A 15,145-nucleotide genomic window follows, 5' to 3' on the forward strand; every position below is an offset into this window, starting at 1 on the left:
TGGAAATTTTGGCAGAGGTTAGTAGTTGCAACATTTGAATATCTGACGACAGAAATTTTATTGCTACAGTGTGCACTACATCACATGATGTTATTTTATCTTATGCCGTCGAAGTCAGTCATTCAAAATGTTCTGCTTAAATGAATTATTTGAGTGTCAAAATACTAACTTTTAAATATTCTCTTTTCAAACGTCTTTATAGAGCCTCACAGCAGTCCAGTACGACTCGAGAAATCCTACAGACAGGCACACGAAAGATACGTGAAGGAGTGGTAGGACTCTGCTGAAAATATATAAAATAAATCAGCGTATGTAGTAATTCTAAATAAATACTTCGTTTTTATATTTAAGTGTTTTATCCTCTTACCTGCTTGCTAAAAATCGAAGGGCAATTAAAAAACGGTCTCTTGGTGGAAGAGTGTGATGCATTTTCGTATATTGTTTTCTATTATTTAATTCTATTATAGACAAAAGTTGTTCAAAACTTGCATAAGACATTCTCAGGCAGTTTTTAAACTCAGCAGAGTCCTCTGGTTTTAGTTCGTTCGATGATTTATCTCGGAAAAAAATGTACGCCTTTGTACCCGCTTCTTAACGCAAACAATTCTTTCTTTTCTTAAGATTTTGTTCGTCGCGTTTTTTCTTCAATAAGAACAGTGGCAGCTGCTGAGGCTTTTGCAGACGAGATTTTGAGCTCCCACTTGCCTATCTCGTAACGTGACTCTAGTGTAAACACTGCCACAATATCTTGAAGCAAGTTCCTTCCCATTTATGCAAGTTTTTGATCTACTGTAAACACGTCGAAAAGTCTTGCAGACAGCACTTGCGGAAGTTACTTGCTTCTGGTGGACTCATGTTACCGGGCCGGTGTAATGTTGGTAGACCTGGCAGTGTGGCGTGGGCACGTTTGGGATACATTTGAAATTAATACGTTTTGTATTGGTTTGTGTGTCTGTAATGTGGTGTTTGTTTTGAAGAAAAGTTTCTGATGAGATTGAAATGTAGTATGAAGTTTAGGAATAGATGCTAAGTATAGTGGGCAATGATCAGTCAATATGTCACCGGTAACGAGTTCAGCTAAATCAAAAGTAATGAAAAACTCTCATTTTCATTCAGAGCAATCCACAAATACAGAAGACTCAGGGGATGACGCGGTAAGAACTGACGCTGTGTGCTGTGGCTTTGAATTCGTGGATCATGGCGAATTACGAGATTAATTAAAAAGAAATATTACCTACGTGCATTAACCAGGGATTTGATGACATTCATGACAGCTTTAGGATTAAAAGACCTAATTTTGAGCATCAGGTGGATAACTTTACACGGTGCGAGTGAGTCAGTGGTAGTGTTTTTGTCGTATTGGTGTGATTCACAACCAGTGGCATGTGTATGATTCTGTCATACTGTCGGTACCGCCGTTTGTGTGTATTATATCGCCTGATTTGGGTAAATTGCATGCATAAGTGACGCATGCGTTTGTTTCTGGCCCCATAGGTGTTGTTTTGTTATGAAATCATGTGTTTAACTTTGCAGATATTACATGCATGTGCAAAGAAGCCTTGTATTGTTGGCATACTGCTTTCATTTTTATTGCTTGGATTCTCGATTGAAGTCTAATACCTAATTTCGCAGGCTAAATTATCATTGTAAGACTATACCTTTTGCTTGGATGCATGAATTACTTTCTGTTAGTGAATAGATGTACAAAACAGTTAGTTTACCAAGAAGAAATTTTGTGATTAATTCGTTAACAGTTCGACGTCTTATACAGGCCCAGACTAAACGTTTGGGCCACCTCCATTTCAGTGTAATTACTGTCACAATGATGTCTTTTGCTAGTCTGTTTCCGAATCCACAGTTTTCCTGTCATGTCAAGTAATTGGCGATATACATATCATCATACCTTGTTAAACAACACACCTCATATTCTTGCCAATATTCGTATCATCATACCTTGCAGAACAACACTCAGTTCACCAATTTTTTTTCGCCACTACATACAAATTCCAAGCCCTTTTTTAATCTTACGGTTATTTTCTTTACTGCCCATCCAGTCCTCTTAGTCGTCTTCAAATGCACCAAATTCCTCGTCAACAAGTTCCATGATTTCATTATGAACTTGTAAAATCTTTTACTCAGTGTGTCGACTGCACGTTATTTTTTATAGTCTGATTGTAATTTATTTTCAGGGCTAGTTGTAAAATGTCCGTGTTAAGTATTTCAATTAACTGTTGTTTATCTTCAGTTGAGACGAACGGTAGTGACTTTACAAAAATTAATATGGTTTGTAAATATTCTGTTAAAGCATACTGCTCCTTAAATTTCCCAATTTAAGGGTATGTAAATTTCCTTTTGTATTGCTGAGAACACTTTGGCGACACCTCTCTCAATTCTTAATTCCACATTATCCTGGTAAAGTCTAATGGGGGCTATAACATCAGATTATGTATTTTCCCAACACATGTTGAATCAGTGCCCTATTTTTCAAGGGTTATTTGTTAAAGAACTTTCCAAAAATTATGAATCTCAAATCAATAATTTTCGTATTTATTATCGACTTGTTATTGTGGCCAATTTGTTCTAAAGCGACTCTTGAAGCTTGCTGGTTCATCTGTCTGATTAAGTTACTATGTTTTTTTTCTGTGCTGTTGACAATTTTAGTGAATATCTTGTAAATAGTGGAAAGGATTCAGATGGATCTGTAGTTTGTAAAATAAATTAAAAGTTCTGACATACTTTTTTTTTTCCCCAGTAGTGCGTCAAATGGCTTTATGTACAATTATTTTCATTTTCAGCTCTCTCTGATCTGATTCCCTCTTAAATTATGCCAACATTTAGAGAGATAGTTAAGTACTTATATTGTTTCCTTTCTGTTAGTGCCATATTGACCAATGAAACGTACGATCTAGGCCCTACCTAAGTTTCTGTTTACTTTTCTTCATACTTTTATCGTTTTTAGTAGTTAATCTTATGAAATTTTCAGTGTATCATCTTGCATCCTCTTGAAGACATTTCCAAAGTATTTTGGGTTATTCGGATTAATCTTCGAGGTTCCTTGTATCAGTTTCTTAAGTTCTCGTCTCTTTATTATCAGTAGTTGCCATAGTCTGTTTGAGATTATCTTTTTGCTTTAGTTGTACATGTAACATCATTTGTTGCTTTAAGTATGTTTATTCAATAATTGCCAGTTTCTTGTATGTCTGTATATCCTTAATGTTGTAGATACTGTATTCATTACTTGAATATATCTAGTGAACCTTTGTATTCTTAAGTAAATTCTGATGCACTACATTTCTAATATCTTGCCTGATGAGTCTTGATGTACTTTCGATCTGCATCTTAATATCCCTATTGTCTTTTGAAAGTCTAACTTGTGTATGACTGCCTCATCCTAAACAGTTTCTTTATTATTGGATAAAATATAGTCAGTTATATTTTAGCACAATTTGCTAGCTAAGTGATGGATTACCTGATGTTTGAAGCATGTTACGTGCTGGAAATTGAGTTTAGTGAGTTCACAATCCTCTTAGGACGAAAAAAAGGAAGAAACAACTTTTGGCTACAGTCTATAGCAAAGCCCAAAATCTAATATAAGTTGGAAATTGATAATTTTGTTCTGACTTGATGAAGCCAGTGAATGTGTCATGACAGCATGAAAGTATTGTTCAACCCATAGTTAAATTTATGACACCACTGAAAACTCAAATTTTCGTACTGTGGTCTGATATGTCCATGTTTTAAATATCTTTGAAAATGTCAATAACAAGAATACCCCTCGCCCAGGACTCTTGTTATCCACACTGGTGTCTCGATAGTTTGACAGTTGAAATATATATGAATGTCCACTTTATAGGTGTTCCAACTAACGTTGCTGCTTATCACTCGTAAGTCACTAAAGATAAAAAAAATTAGGCTCCAAAAAAAATGTTAATAGTGGTGACTCATTTGCTATATGATTAATACTCTGCAGAAAAAAACGTATTGTCACTACTGTTCTTTGTCATAACTTTCAAATTACATCTTGCAGCTACCTAGAGGTGCTCTATAGTGAGGTAACATTTGCTGCAAATCTTTTTATTTTTCATAAATGTAAGTGGGGATGTTTCTTAAATGTGATTATGAAGTCTGTGTGACCTGTTCTGAAAACATTGTTAACTAGCTTACTGGTGGAAAACAACCATTGCAAGTGTTAACAAGTAGTTCATTATTTTCTCTCTCTTTTAGAACAATTAATTCCAGTTAATGTGCACTCTACTTAAAAAAATAAATTTGGCACTTGTGAACATTAAACACTAAAAACAGCACATTACTTGCCCATTTCGGTCATCTGATATCATTAGGCTTATTACAAACACGTTCCACATCATAACGATTTTCCGTGCTATTGATAAATGGAACACGTAACTAACTGCATATGAATTGTTGGAGATGCCTATGTTAATAAGAGCACTGCTTGCTCATGAAAAGGCTATGTTTCACTTGGATTCTTGTTTTATGAAGAACGCTTTGTGTTTTGTATGTTGCTTTACTGATGGGGAGGGGGATAAACAGTTATGTGGCAGCTGATAGTTTGGTTGTGACTGTTAGCAGTATCAAACAGTAACTGTGAAAATTAATAACTTTTACCCTAGCAACATCTTTCAGGCTGTGAAATATCAAGTCAGTGCTATAAATTGTCTGGAGGAGATTGCATTTCAAAAATTAATGCACTAGACTCTTGCTAAACCGACCATTTCTCGCACATGCGGGTGCCAGATTAGCGGAAGTACTGGATTTTTGAGTGTGTCTAAAATTTAATGTAAACACATAGGGATTGTACTTTATCAAATCAAAAGATACATTCATTTTTACAGAAAACTTAGTCCTTGAGTGTATAAGAGGGTTGGAACTTACAGTGGCAACTGTTTATTCACAACCGATATAAAAAAGTTACATGTTTGCTCCAGTCCTTCAAAGTAGTCACCAGCACTGTGTAGAACCTGTTGCCAGTAATGTGGAAGGTGTAGTATACCGTTAGCAGAGCCTGTTCTGTTGATGGTGCGAATGGAGCGGTCTACTGCCTGTCGAATCTCTGGAACAGTTTTGAAGTGAATGCCACAAATTGGTTCCTTCATCTTCAGAATCAAATCAAAGTCACAAGGACTGAAGTCTGGGGAATATGGTGGATGGTACAGTACTTCCCAGTCGCATCGACTCAACAGAGCAGCCACAGCTTGCACTGTATGCGCGTGCGCATTGTCGTGCAAAATGATGGGTGGGTTGTGCAGAAAGTGTCGCCGCTTCTTTTGCAAAGCTGGTCGCAGGTGATGCTCCAAAAAAAGAACAGTAATACTTTGCATTGGCAGTCTGCCGTGAAGGAACATAATGCATTAGTATAACACAATCACAGTCGTACGCGAGAATTACCATAACTTTAGATTGCTCCATTCGCACCATCAACAGAACAGGCTCTGCTAACGGTATACTATGCCTGGCAATGGGTTCTACACAATGCTGGTGACTACTTTGAAGGACAGAAACAGGTGCAAACATGTAACTCTTTTGTATTGGTTGTCATAAATCACTCCTTGTTTGTTATTTTTGGGCCTAAAAAGTGGAGTTTTGAAAATTTGGATACCAAACTTTGGAGGTCATTTTGACTGGTTGTTTTTGAATTTAGGGTATTTTGTGTAATAGACAATGTTGTAGGGGACAGTTTTTTAAAAACAGTCATGTAAATTGCAATGTTGTAACTTAACCCAGGGCAGAGATATTATATTTTTGCTAACATCTCTAAACTGAAACATCGTCGCACACTTACAAACGAAAATGGCTGCCATTCAGTAAAGGTGAAAGGTAATTTTTTTTAAAAAAAAACTATTTTGAACTTCTCAGTTATATGGTAATAATCATATATAAAAAAATAAAATACTTAAAAATGGTCTAGCAACCAGCTTAATTGTTATTGGACCATTTCATTTGGATTGACCCAGCTATGTTGTACATTCACACCTACCTTACCCTTGCCTGTCACGGCTTCAGTCCTTGGTCTTGTCACAAGTTTGCATTTTCTGCATCCATCTGTCTTTTTCCTTTCAACTTACTCGTATTCTCCCTCCCAGATTTTCACCACTTGTTGCTGTTTCCTAGTTTTTTTAACATCCCACAGTTGCTCTGCCCTTTTGGTCTTTCTTTAACTTCCCTTCACCTCCTGTTGCTCACTTCCACCTCCTTCTCCCTTTTCAGTATCTCTTTCCCTTTCCATTCTGCACTACTGTTCCCTCCCACCAGTGTTCCAAACCAATGAGTGTAGATTGTTGTTCTTTGTCTGGGCAGGGTTGTTCTTTGTCTGGGCAGGCCATTTACTTTCTAGCACTTCAGACATGGGTCAGACACTACCAGCTACATTTCCGACATTAAAATAGCTCAGCAAGGAACGCACACATTACTCCTTATTCCGCCCAAGACATTTGTTTTTTGTCAAGATAACATGGAAACAGGCAAGAAGAGGAAGGGAAAGCAGGATGTGTGGCAGTTGTCTTTGACTTACAGCTTTTGTCTGAATGCTATTCAGTACCTGAGTGGTAATTAAGGTGTAGTTAAAGGAAAAGATGGGGTGTTGGTGAGAAAAGCAACTTTGTGCACTGTTCTGGGGTGACCTCTTTGATGATGTCTTTATTAATCTTTTAGTATCTGTATGCACAATAAAGTTTATCTTAAATACCAGTGATTCAGTTGCATAACACTGTCATATAAGATTGAGATAATTGTGAGAAGATGCTTTATTGTGACGAAACAATGTTGCCAACCTAGCAGGTATGATTCACTTGCGCTAGAGTAATGTGAAAAGTACAAGAACTCGAGAAAACATCAAAAGTATCCCTGTTGTGTTACAAATGCACTGCAGCCTCCACCCGTGTGACAAAATTTATCATGCTCTTAAAAAACCTATTGAGAAGTATAACACCATTGAATACAAATGCAACTGTACGAATGTCCACAAACTGTGTCCCATGCTGTCTGAAAAGCATACAAATGTTGCCATCTGGAACTTAACATACTGCTTCAGCAGGATGTCAAGGAAGACAGTTTTGTGTACCAGAACATTAAATAAAAGGTGAAAGCACGACTGAAAATAACAATTGTGAAACAGATATAGAGTTGCCAATCAATGCAGCACTGGTCTTGAGGGTTCAGTTTCTTCCTGGGGCCTTCCGGGTATCTGCCTGAAAGAACCAGTGAATTACTCTAATGAATTCCGATATCACTCGGTCAGAAAAGGAGGAAGACGAAGAACACACTTGTTATTATGATGACCCATTTTTGCAGCTGAGACAATCATGTTTGGCATGGATGTGAGGGAACTACAGTTTAGTAGCACTGGCAAGACTATTTTGTGTGTGTGTGTGTGTGTGTGTGTGTGTGTGTGTGTGTGTGTGTGTGTGTGGAGAGAGAGAACTCTTATATAAACAGATGATTTTTACAAGGGGTAGTCATAAAATTATAACCTCAAAAAACTCAAGCAGCAACCACAAAACTGTGTGATAGTGTTAGCTGTCCACATGTTCATCTTTCAGTGTCCTATATTTTTGCCAGTAATGGATGATTTGGTGTAGACATTGGTTGTAGAAGGCTGCATTTCAGCTGTTCGCAAAATCTTCCATCTCAGAAATCATCTCACTGTCATTTTGAAAATGCTTGCCATGCAACGGTTTCTTTATGTGAGGAAAGCAGAAGGAGTCTATGGGAGCTATTTCAGGAGAATACAAGAGGTGAAGCAAAATTTGAGCTGGGGCGATTTCGTGGAACAAAAACCACACCTTTGGGCGGGGTTGCACGACTCTTCACCTTGACAGCCTTCTGTGAGAGAGAGAAAAAGAAAGCTAGACATCGCTTTACTCAATAGTGGTTGGGTCTTCACCTTTTCCAGCACTTTGACATACTTTCACTGCTTGCTTTGCTCCCTTGTCTCAAAGGAATAGTGATACACCCAGGATTTGTCCATGTTGAACAGGTGGTTAATGAAGTCCTCAGGATTGTCCAGAAATGGCTGAAATATTTCTGCTGCTGCCTCAGTCTGGCAGGCTCTTTAAATTGGTGCAAGCAGTCATGGAACCAGGCACAGGGGCAACATTTATCATGTTTAAAATGTTCCACAGTGTGTTGAAAACTGACGCATGGCTGTTTCTCAATTTTTCCAGCACCAGTTTCTCTACTTCTCCTGGGAGTCTTGGTTTTCCACTGAGAGATGGTCTTCCCCCTTCATTTTTCTTCATTCAGACTTTATTGGCCACACTGGAAGGGGAGGGCGGGGGGGAGGGGGGGGCAGCTAGTTGCCTTAGGTTTAGGCCAGGAAGGTTACAGGAGTGAAGGGTGTGGTGTAAGGCTAGCTCCTGTCTACACAGCTCCCGGAAAGCTGGTGGTGGTGCGGAGGATCCAGATGACATTGGTCGTGAATCGGCCATTGAAATTGTGCATATTATGCCACTGGATGGTCCACCTTGCTTTTGGCAACAGTTTGGGGGTGGCCACTCATTCTAGTTGATAGCTGGTTGGTTGTCATACCAATGTAAATTGCTGTGCTGGGGTTGCAGCAGAGCCGGTATACAACATGGCTGCTTTCACGGGTGGGACAGCCTGTGGTGGTGTATGATAAGCCTGTTACAGGAATAGAGTAAGTGGTGCTGAGTGAGTGGATTGGACAGATCTTGCATCTGAGTTTTCCATAGGGGTATGATCGAATTGCATAGGGATGGTCTAGGATGTTATGCAGGTTGGATGGGCAGCAGAATACCATTTTGGATGGGGTTGGAAGTATTTTGGGTAGGACGTCCCTCATTTCTGAGCATGATGATAGATAATCAAAGCTTAACAAAGGATGTGGTTCAGTCATTCCAGTCCAGGGTAGTATTGGGTGACAAGGAAGCTGCTTGTTTGTGTTGGTTTTTGGAGTGGATGTGAGAATCAGGTAATTATGAGTATATGAGGCGGGAATCTGTTTGTGAGTTAGGTCTGAAGGGTATTGCCTGTCTGTGAAGACCTTTGTGAGGCCTTCATCATACTGGGTGAGGGAGTTCTCATCACTGCAGATGTGTCTACCAAGGATGGCCAGGCTGTATGGCGGGGATTTTTTTGGTGAGGAAAGAGTGGCAGCTGTCAAAATGAAAGTACTGTTGGTGATTGGTGGCTTCGATGTGAACCAAGGTGTGGATGGAGCTGTCCGAGAGAAAGAGATAGACATTTAGGAATGTGGGATGATGGGTGGAGGAGCACCAGGTGAAACGGATGGGAGAGACAGTGTTGAGGTTGCGGAAGAATGAGGATAAGTTATCGTGGCCTTGGGTCCAGATTATAAAGATGTAAGCAGTGAAGCTAGGAATGTTTCCTCTAGAGGGCCCGGAAGATGTTGGCATAGGAGGGCACCATGCAGGTGCCCACAGCTGTGCCACAAATTTGTTTGCATACCTTCCGTTCAAAGGTGATGTAGTTATGGGTTAGGAAGTAGTTGGTTAGCTGTATGAGGAATGAAGTGGTGGGTTTGGAATCTGCAGGGCATTGGGAAAGGTAATGTTTAATTGCGGCAAAGCCATGGGCATGAGCGATGTTGGTGTATAGTGAGGTTGCATCAACAATGACGAGTAGAGATCTGGGAGGTAAGAGTGTGGCGCTGGTTGAGAGCTGGCGCAGGAAGTGGTTGGTATCTTTAATGTGCGAGGCCTGGTTTTGGAAAATTAGTTGGGAAATTTGATCAAGCAGGGCAGAGATTCTTTCAGTGGGAGCACTGTAACCAGCCACAATGGGACATCCAGGACTGTTAGGTTTGTGGATTTAGGGGAGCTTATAGAAAGTGGGTGTGCTTTGTTGTTGGGGTGAGTAGAGAGATGGATTCAAGGGAGAAGTTCTGAGAAGGGGCTAATGATTTCAGCAGGAATTGGAGGTTATGTTATACATCTGGGATGGGGTCACTCTTGACAGAACTTGCAGGTGGAGTTGGTGGACAACTAGCGGAGGCCTCCTGCCAGGTAGTCCCTCCTCATTTCAATTTTTTTCCCTGTTCATCACAACAGTGGTGGAACCTTTGTCAGCCAGGAGTGTGATCCGGTCAAGATCCTATTTTAGGTTGTGTATGACAGTCCTCTCTTCCGTGGAAAGATTATTGTCATTAGGGATGGACCTGGCAAAGGATTGTGAGGCCAGGTTTGAAGTTAGGAATTCCTGAATGGTGACCTGGGGATGGTTAGGAGGGATTGTGGCTGGATCACTGTTGGATGGCAGTATGAATTGGGACAAGCAGGGTTCGATGTTGGGATTGGAGTGGCTTTGGTTGGAGGGATTGGTGGCAAAAAAGTGTTTCCACTTTGGGGAACGAGAGAAGGAGATTAGGTCTGTCACAAGTTCAACATCGTTTAACATGGGAGTAGGGCTCAATGTGGCCTTTGGATAGGACTGAAACTTCTGTGGGGCTGAGAATTTTGATGGACTCCGGATTTCATATTGTTTGTAGGGGGTTTTGGAGGATGTGGTAGGATGCAAAGGCCAGCTAGCAGGGTCTGGGTGCTATGAGGGGTTGACGAGGAAGAGCCCTTTGGGTAGGATGGGGGTAGTATAGTGGTGCCCCAAAGTGGGAGTAGGAAGTCAGCAGACTGGATAACTTGTGGAGGTGGTATTTGGAATTTTCTTCTAGCTGTTTGAGTGTCATGATTCCAGTTTGGGTGATGAGGTGTATGTAGTTGTGATTGCATAGTAACAGTATTTTGCAGAGCGAGTGGAGGCAGTTGAGGGATGCATGTGACATGGAGATGTTTTTTTGTAGAACCAGGTTTGTGTGGCAAATGGAGTGGCAGAATCTAAAAACCCTTATGAATACAGATGGGTAACACATTTTCAAATGTCCTCTCCCTCCTCTTTATCACAAAAAACACATTATTATTCATGACTCGATGAGCCCTGTCACTGAAGTCCAAAGTATTCTTATTATCAGGACTACTAGCCTCTCTCATTCTCTTGGATGAATGGGAGGAGAGAATATGATGATTTCAAAGGTTCCATTTCGATCCTATGAGCGGCTAGGGAAATAAGGGTCCACTCAGACAGAGCCTGAGTAAGCCTTATACAGCTGAGGTGCAGCATGTTCCGCAGAGGTTGCCCACTAATGACTGCCCCGTATGAGCAGCCATGCATCCTATCAGTGTGCAGCACACTTTGAGATTGAAGGTTTTTATTTATTTTTTTTTTTAAAATAGAGGTTTATTCCATTCACGCGATCCAGCCAGTCAAGCCAAGATCCCCTTTCCCTGAGACATACAACATTCCACCACTGCACCGCACAGTGTTCGCTGAAGCATGCCCAGAGCTTACGGTGACAGGGGACTGACAGCTCTTAGAAGTCCCCAGCTCAGGAATTCTGGGGACACCAAGCCTGTACTCAGCAAATGAATGCTGAGCCCCTTTGGGGGCAGCTGCCATAACAGATGTGGCCAATACTACAGGGTGTAACAAAAGTCAGGTGCGACCACGTTTGTCACGACCGTTATGGTTTGTGTCATAAATGCGAGAGGGAAAAGAAGTAACAGAAAGAAACCGACAAACAATAGAGCGGAGGTGAATAAAGCAAACAGTAATGAAGGACAGGTGACGTGAGGTTTGGATGGAAGGAAGCCACTAGGCAGTATAATGTATGGAAAGTTCTGGTTGAAAATTAAAAGTTGTTTAGAAATAAAGGTAATGACACCAAAAGACAGAAGTGCTGTGTCATCAATAGGCACTCAAACAAAAAGGAGGAACTTGAGTAGCTTTCGAAAAGCACTTGCTTTTTCTTTCTGTAGGAAAAACTTGCACATGCGTGCAAGCACAAAAGCACACACACAAACGCCTGTCTCCCTGGATTACACCCCTTCCTTCCACAGTGACCTTTATTTTATCAGATTCTGCCACTCCATTTGCCACACAAACCTGGTTCTACAAAAAAACATCTCCATGTCACATGAATTCCTCAACTGCCTCCACTCACTCTGCAAAATACTGTTACTATGCAATCACAACTACATACACCTCATCACCCAAACTGAAATCATGGCAGCTAGAAGAAAATTCCAAATACCACCTCCACAAGTTATCCAGCCTGCTGACATCCTACTCCCACCTTGGGGCACCATTGTCCTACCTCCATCCTACCTGCAGCGTTCCTTCTTGTTAATCCTTCATAGCACCAGGACCCTGCCTAGCTGACCTTTGTAATCTAGAGCATCATCCAAAACCCCCTGCCAACACTCCACAAAATCTAGAGCCGAAACAATCCCAGAACACTGTTGTTAACCTCTCCACCAAACTCGTCAGCCCCAGAGAAGTTTCCATTCTATCCAAAGGCTGCACATTCAGTCCTACACCCAGGTTTAACCATGTTGAAACTTGTGAAAGACCTACTCCTTCTCGTATTCCCTATAGTGGAAGCACGTCTGTGCCACTAACCCCTCTAACCAAAGCCAATCCAGTCACAACATTGAACTCTTCCTGTCCCTGTTCAGACCACCATCCAACAGTGACACTCCCACAGTCCCTCCTGACCATTCCAAGGTCACCTTCCAGGATTCTTAACTTCCAACCTGGCCCCACCATCCTTCCTCAGTTCCCTCCCTAATGAGAACAACCTTTCAACAGAAGAAAGGACTGCTGTACACAACTTAAAAATGGATCCTGACTGTATCATCCTCCTGGCAGACAAAGGTTCCACCACCGTTGTGATGAACTGGAGAGACTACCTGGCAGAAGTCCTCTGTCACTTGTCCTACAGCTCCACCTACAAGTTATGCCAGAGTGACCCCATCCCAGAAGTCCAACATAATACCCAATCCCTGCTGAAATCCTTAGGCCCTTTTCAGAACCTCTCCCCTGAATCCATCTCTCTACTCGCCCCAACAACAGCCCGCACACCTACCTTCTACATGCTCCCCAAAATCTAGAAACCTAGCAATTATGGGCATCCCAGTGTGGCTAGTTAGTGACAACTCTCCACTATCACCACACCCTTACCTGCCGGATCCCTACTCGTCACTGTTGATGCAACCTTACTATACACCAACATCGCTCATTCCCATGACTTTGCCGCAGTTAAACATTACCTCTCCCAATGCCCTGCAGATTCCAAACCCACCACTTCGTTCCTCGTACACCTAACCAACTACTTCCTAACCCATAACTATGTCACCTTTGAAGGGAAGGTATGCAAACAAATTTGTGGTACAGTTGTGGGCACTTGGATGGTGCCCTTCTGTGTCAACCTCTTCTGGGCCATCTAGAGGAAACATTCCTAGCTTCCCCAAACCCCTGGTCTGGTTCAAGTGTATTGCTGAAATCTTTATAGTCTGGACCCAAGGCCAGGATGCCTTATACTCATTCTTCCTCAACACCGTCTCTCCCATCCACTTCAGCTGGTCTTCCCCCACCCATCATCCCACGTTCCTAGATGTCGGTCTCCTCCCCTCAGATAGCTCCCTCCACACCTCAGTCCACGCCAAACCCACCAATCATCAATATTACCTGCACTTTGGCATTGCCACCCCTTCCACACCAAAAGATCCCTCCTATACAGCCTAGCACATCTGCAGTGATGAGAACTCTCTCACCCAGTAAGCTGAAGGCCTTCCAAAGAACCAACCACAGAGAAGCACCTCCCCTCCCCCTTCCCCCACCATTGTCACCCAATAGGCCCTGGACTGATGTGACTGAACCATGCCCTGCATCAGGCTTTGGTTATGTATCATCATGCCCTAAAATGAGGGACATCCTACCCAAGGTAATTCCAACCCCTCCCAAAGTGACGTTGTGCTACTCACCCAGCTTCTGCAATGTCTAGTCCATCCCTATGACACTCCCACAGGGATCCCCCTGCCACAGGGATCGTACCCCTATGGAAGACCCAGATACACCTGCCCAATCCACCCACATAGCACCACCTACTCCAGTCCTGTCACAGGCTTATCCTACCCTGTCAGAGGCCTGGTCTGTTAATGGCAAGCAGCCATGTTAGATACCAGCTCTGCTGCAACCACTGCACAGCATTTTACATTGGTATGACAACCAACGAGCTGTCAAATAGAATGAGTGGCCACCACAAAACTTTTGCCAAAAACGGGGTTGACCAGCCAGTGGCACAACATGCAGCAGAGCACAGCGTGTGAGATATCAATGACGGGTTCCCAACCTGTGCCATCTGGATCCTTCCCACCACCACCACCACCACCACCACCACCTTTTCTGACCTGTGCAGACGGGAGCTATCCTTACAGCACATCCTTTGCTCCTGTATTACAGCATATCCTTTGCTCCTGTAACCTTCGTTGCCTAAACTCTGGTCACTTGCGACTTCCCATCCAGTATTGTGTGTGTGTGTGTGTGTGTGTGTGTGTGTGTGTTTTTAGTTAGAAAAAGGATGTGCATTCTGAAAGATAGCCAAGCACTGTACCTTTGTGTGTGTGTGTGTGTGTGTGTGTGTGTGTGTGTGTGTGTGTGTGTGTGTGCGTGCCTATTAACATTGCAGTGCTGCTACCTTTCAGTGTGTAAAAAAACTAACTTTTTTGAGGTAATAATTAAAACTTTATGACTGCCCCTCTTAGTGGATGTGCCATCTACGAAGCTGTATGTGTGTTATTGTGTGGAATTCCTAGAAGGGGGAGGGGGCATCTTGTATCTGACCATTTTTCATCCACTGATACTTAAACAAATTCTAACAGTTTCTGCATCCACTTACACAGGGTCTAGCGCATGGCAGCGACCTCACATTGCAGACAAATGAACTGCGTACAAACCTGGAGTGAATGGGTGTCCATTTTTGTAGCCATATCTGATGGGGCCAAAATATAAGGTGGATACTGGTGCTTTTAATTTAGCTTCTGGATGAGATGTATTACCTGAAAGGTAATAGCAATGATAAACCAATGTAATGTAGAGCCATATTTTCTGCTTTCCATTTGGCGTTTTAAATGAATGTGTTTTGGGTATATCTCCTTACACAAAATAACTGACTTGTGGAGATTGTGGTGGGAATTGCATGAGAATATTCCCTGCAACCAACTGTCAATATGTATCAACTGTGGAGAGCTATGTTCCCCTCCTCATTTTAAAGAAGAAAAGAAAGATACAGCAGAACTAAACCTTACTCCATTTTTTA

General features: G+C 41.9%; 1 protein-coding gene across 2 annotated transcripts in view; it reads left to right on the forward strand.

The window, feature by feature from the left end:
* The first annotated feature begins 880 nt into the window (after positions 1–880).
* The window catches only part of LOC126482156 (polycomb protein EED), an 82,377-nt gene continuing 68,112 nt past the window's right edge, over positions 881–15,145 (forward strand). The window contains exon 1 of one of the 2 annotated variants that reach the window (XM_050106143.1): positions 881–1,154. In XM_050106143.1, coding sequence (XP_049962100.1) covers positions 1,056–1,154 — 99 coding nt within the window. In that variant the 5' untranslated portion in view covers positions 881–1,055. Of the gene's footprint in view, positions 1,155–1,227; positions 1,326–15,145 lie in introns of those variants that run through there. The other variant, XM_050106151.1, reaches the window with a different exon arrangement.

This window comes from Schistocerca serialis, chromosome 1 (assembly GCF_023864345.2).
Source record: "Schistocerca serialis cubense isolate TAMUIC-IGC-003099 chromosome 1, iqSchSeri2.2, whole genome shotgun sequence".
Taxonomy (NCBI): Eukaryota; Metazoa; Arthropoda; class Insecta; order Orthoptera; family Acrididae; genus Schistocerca; species Schistocerca serialis.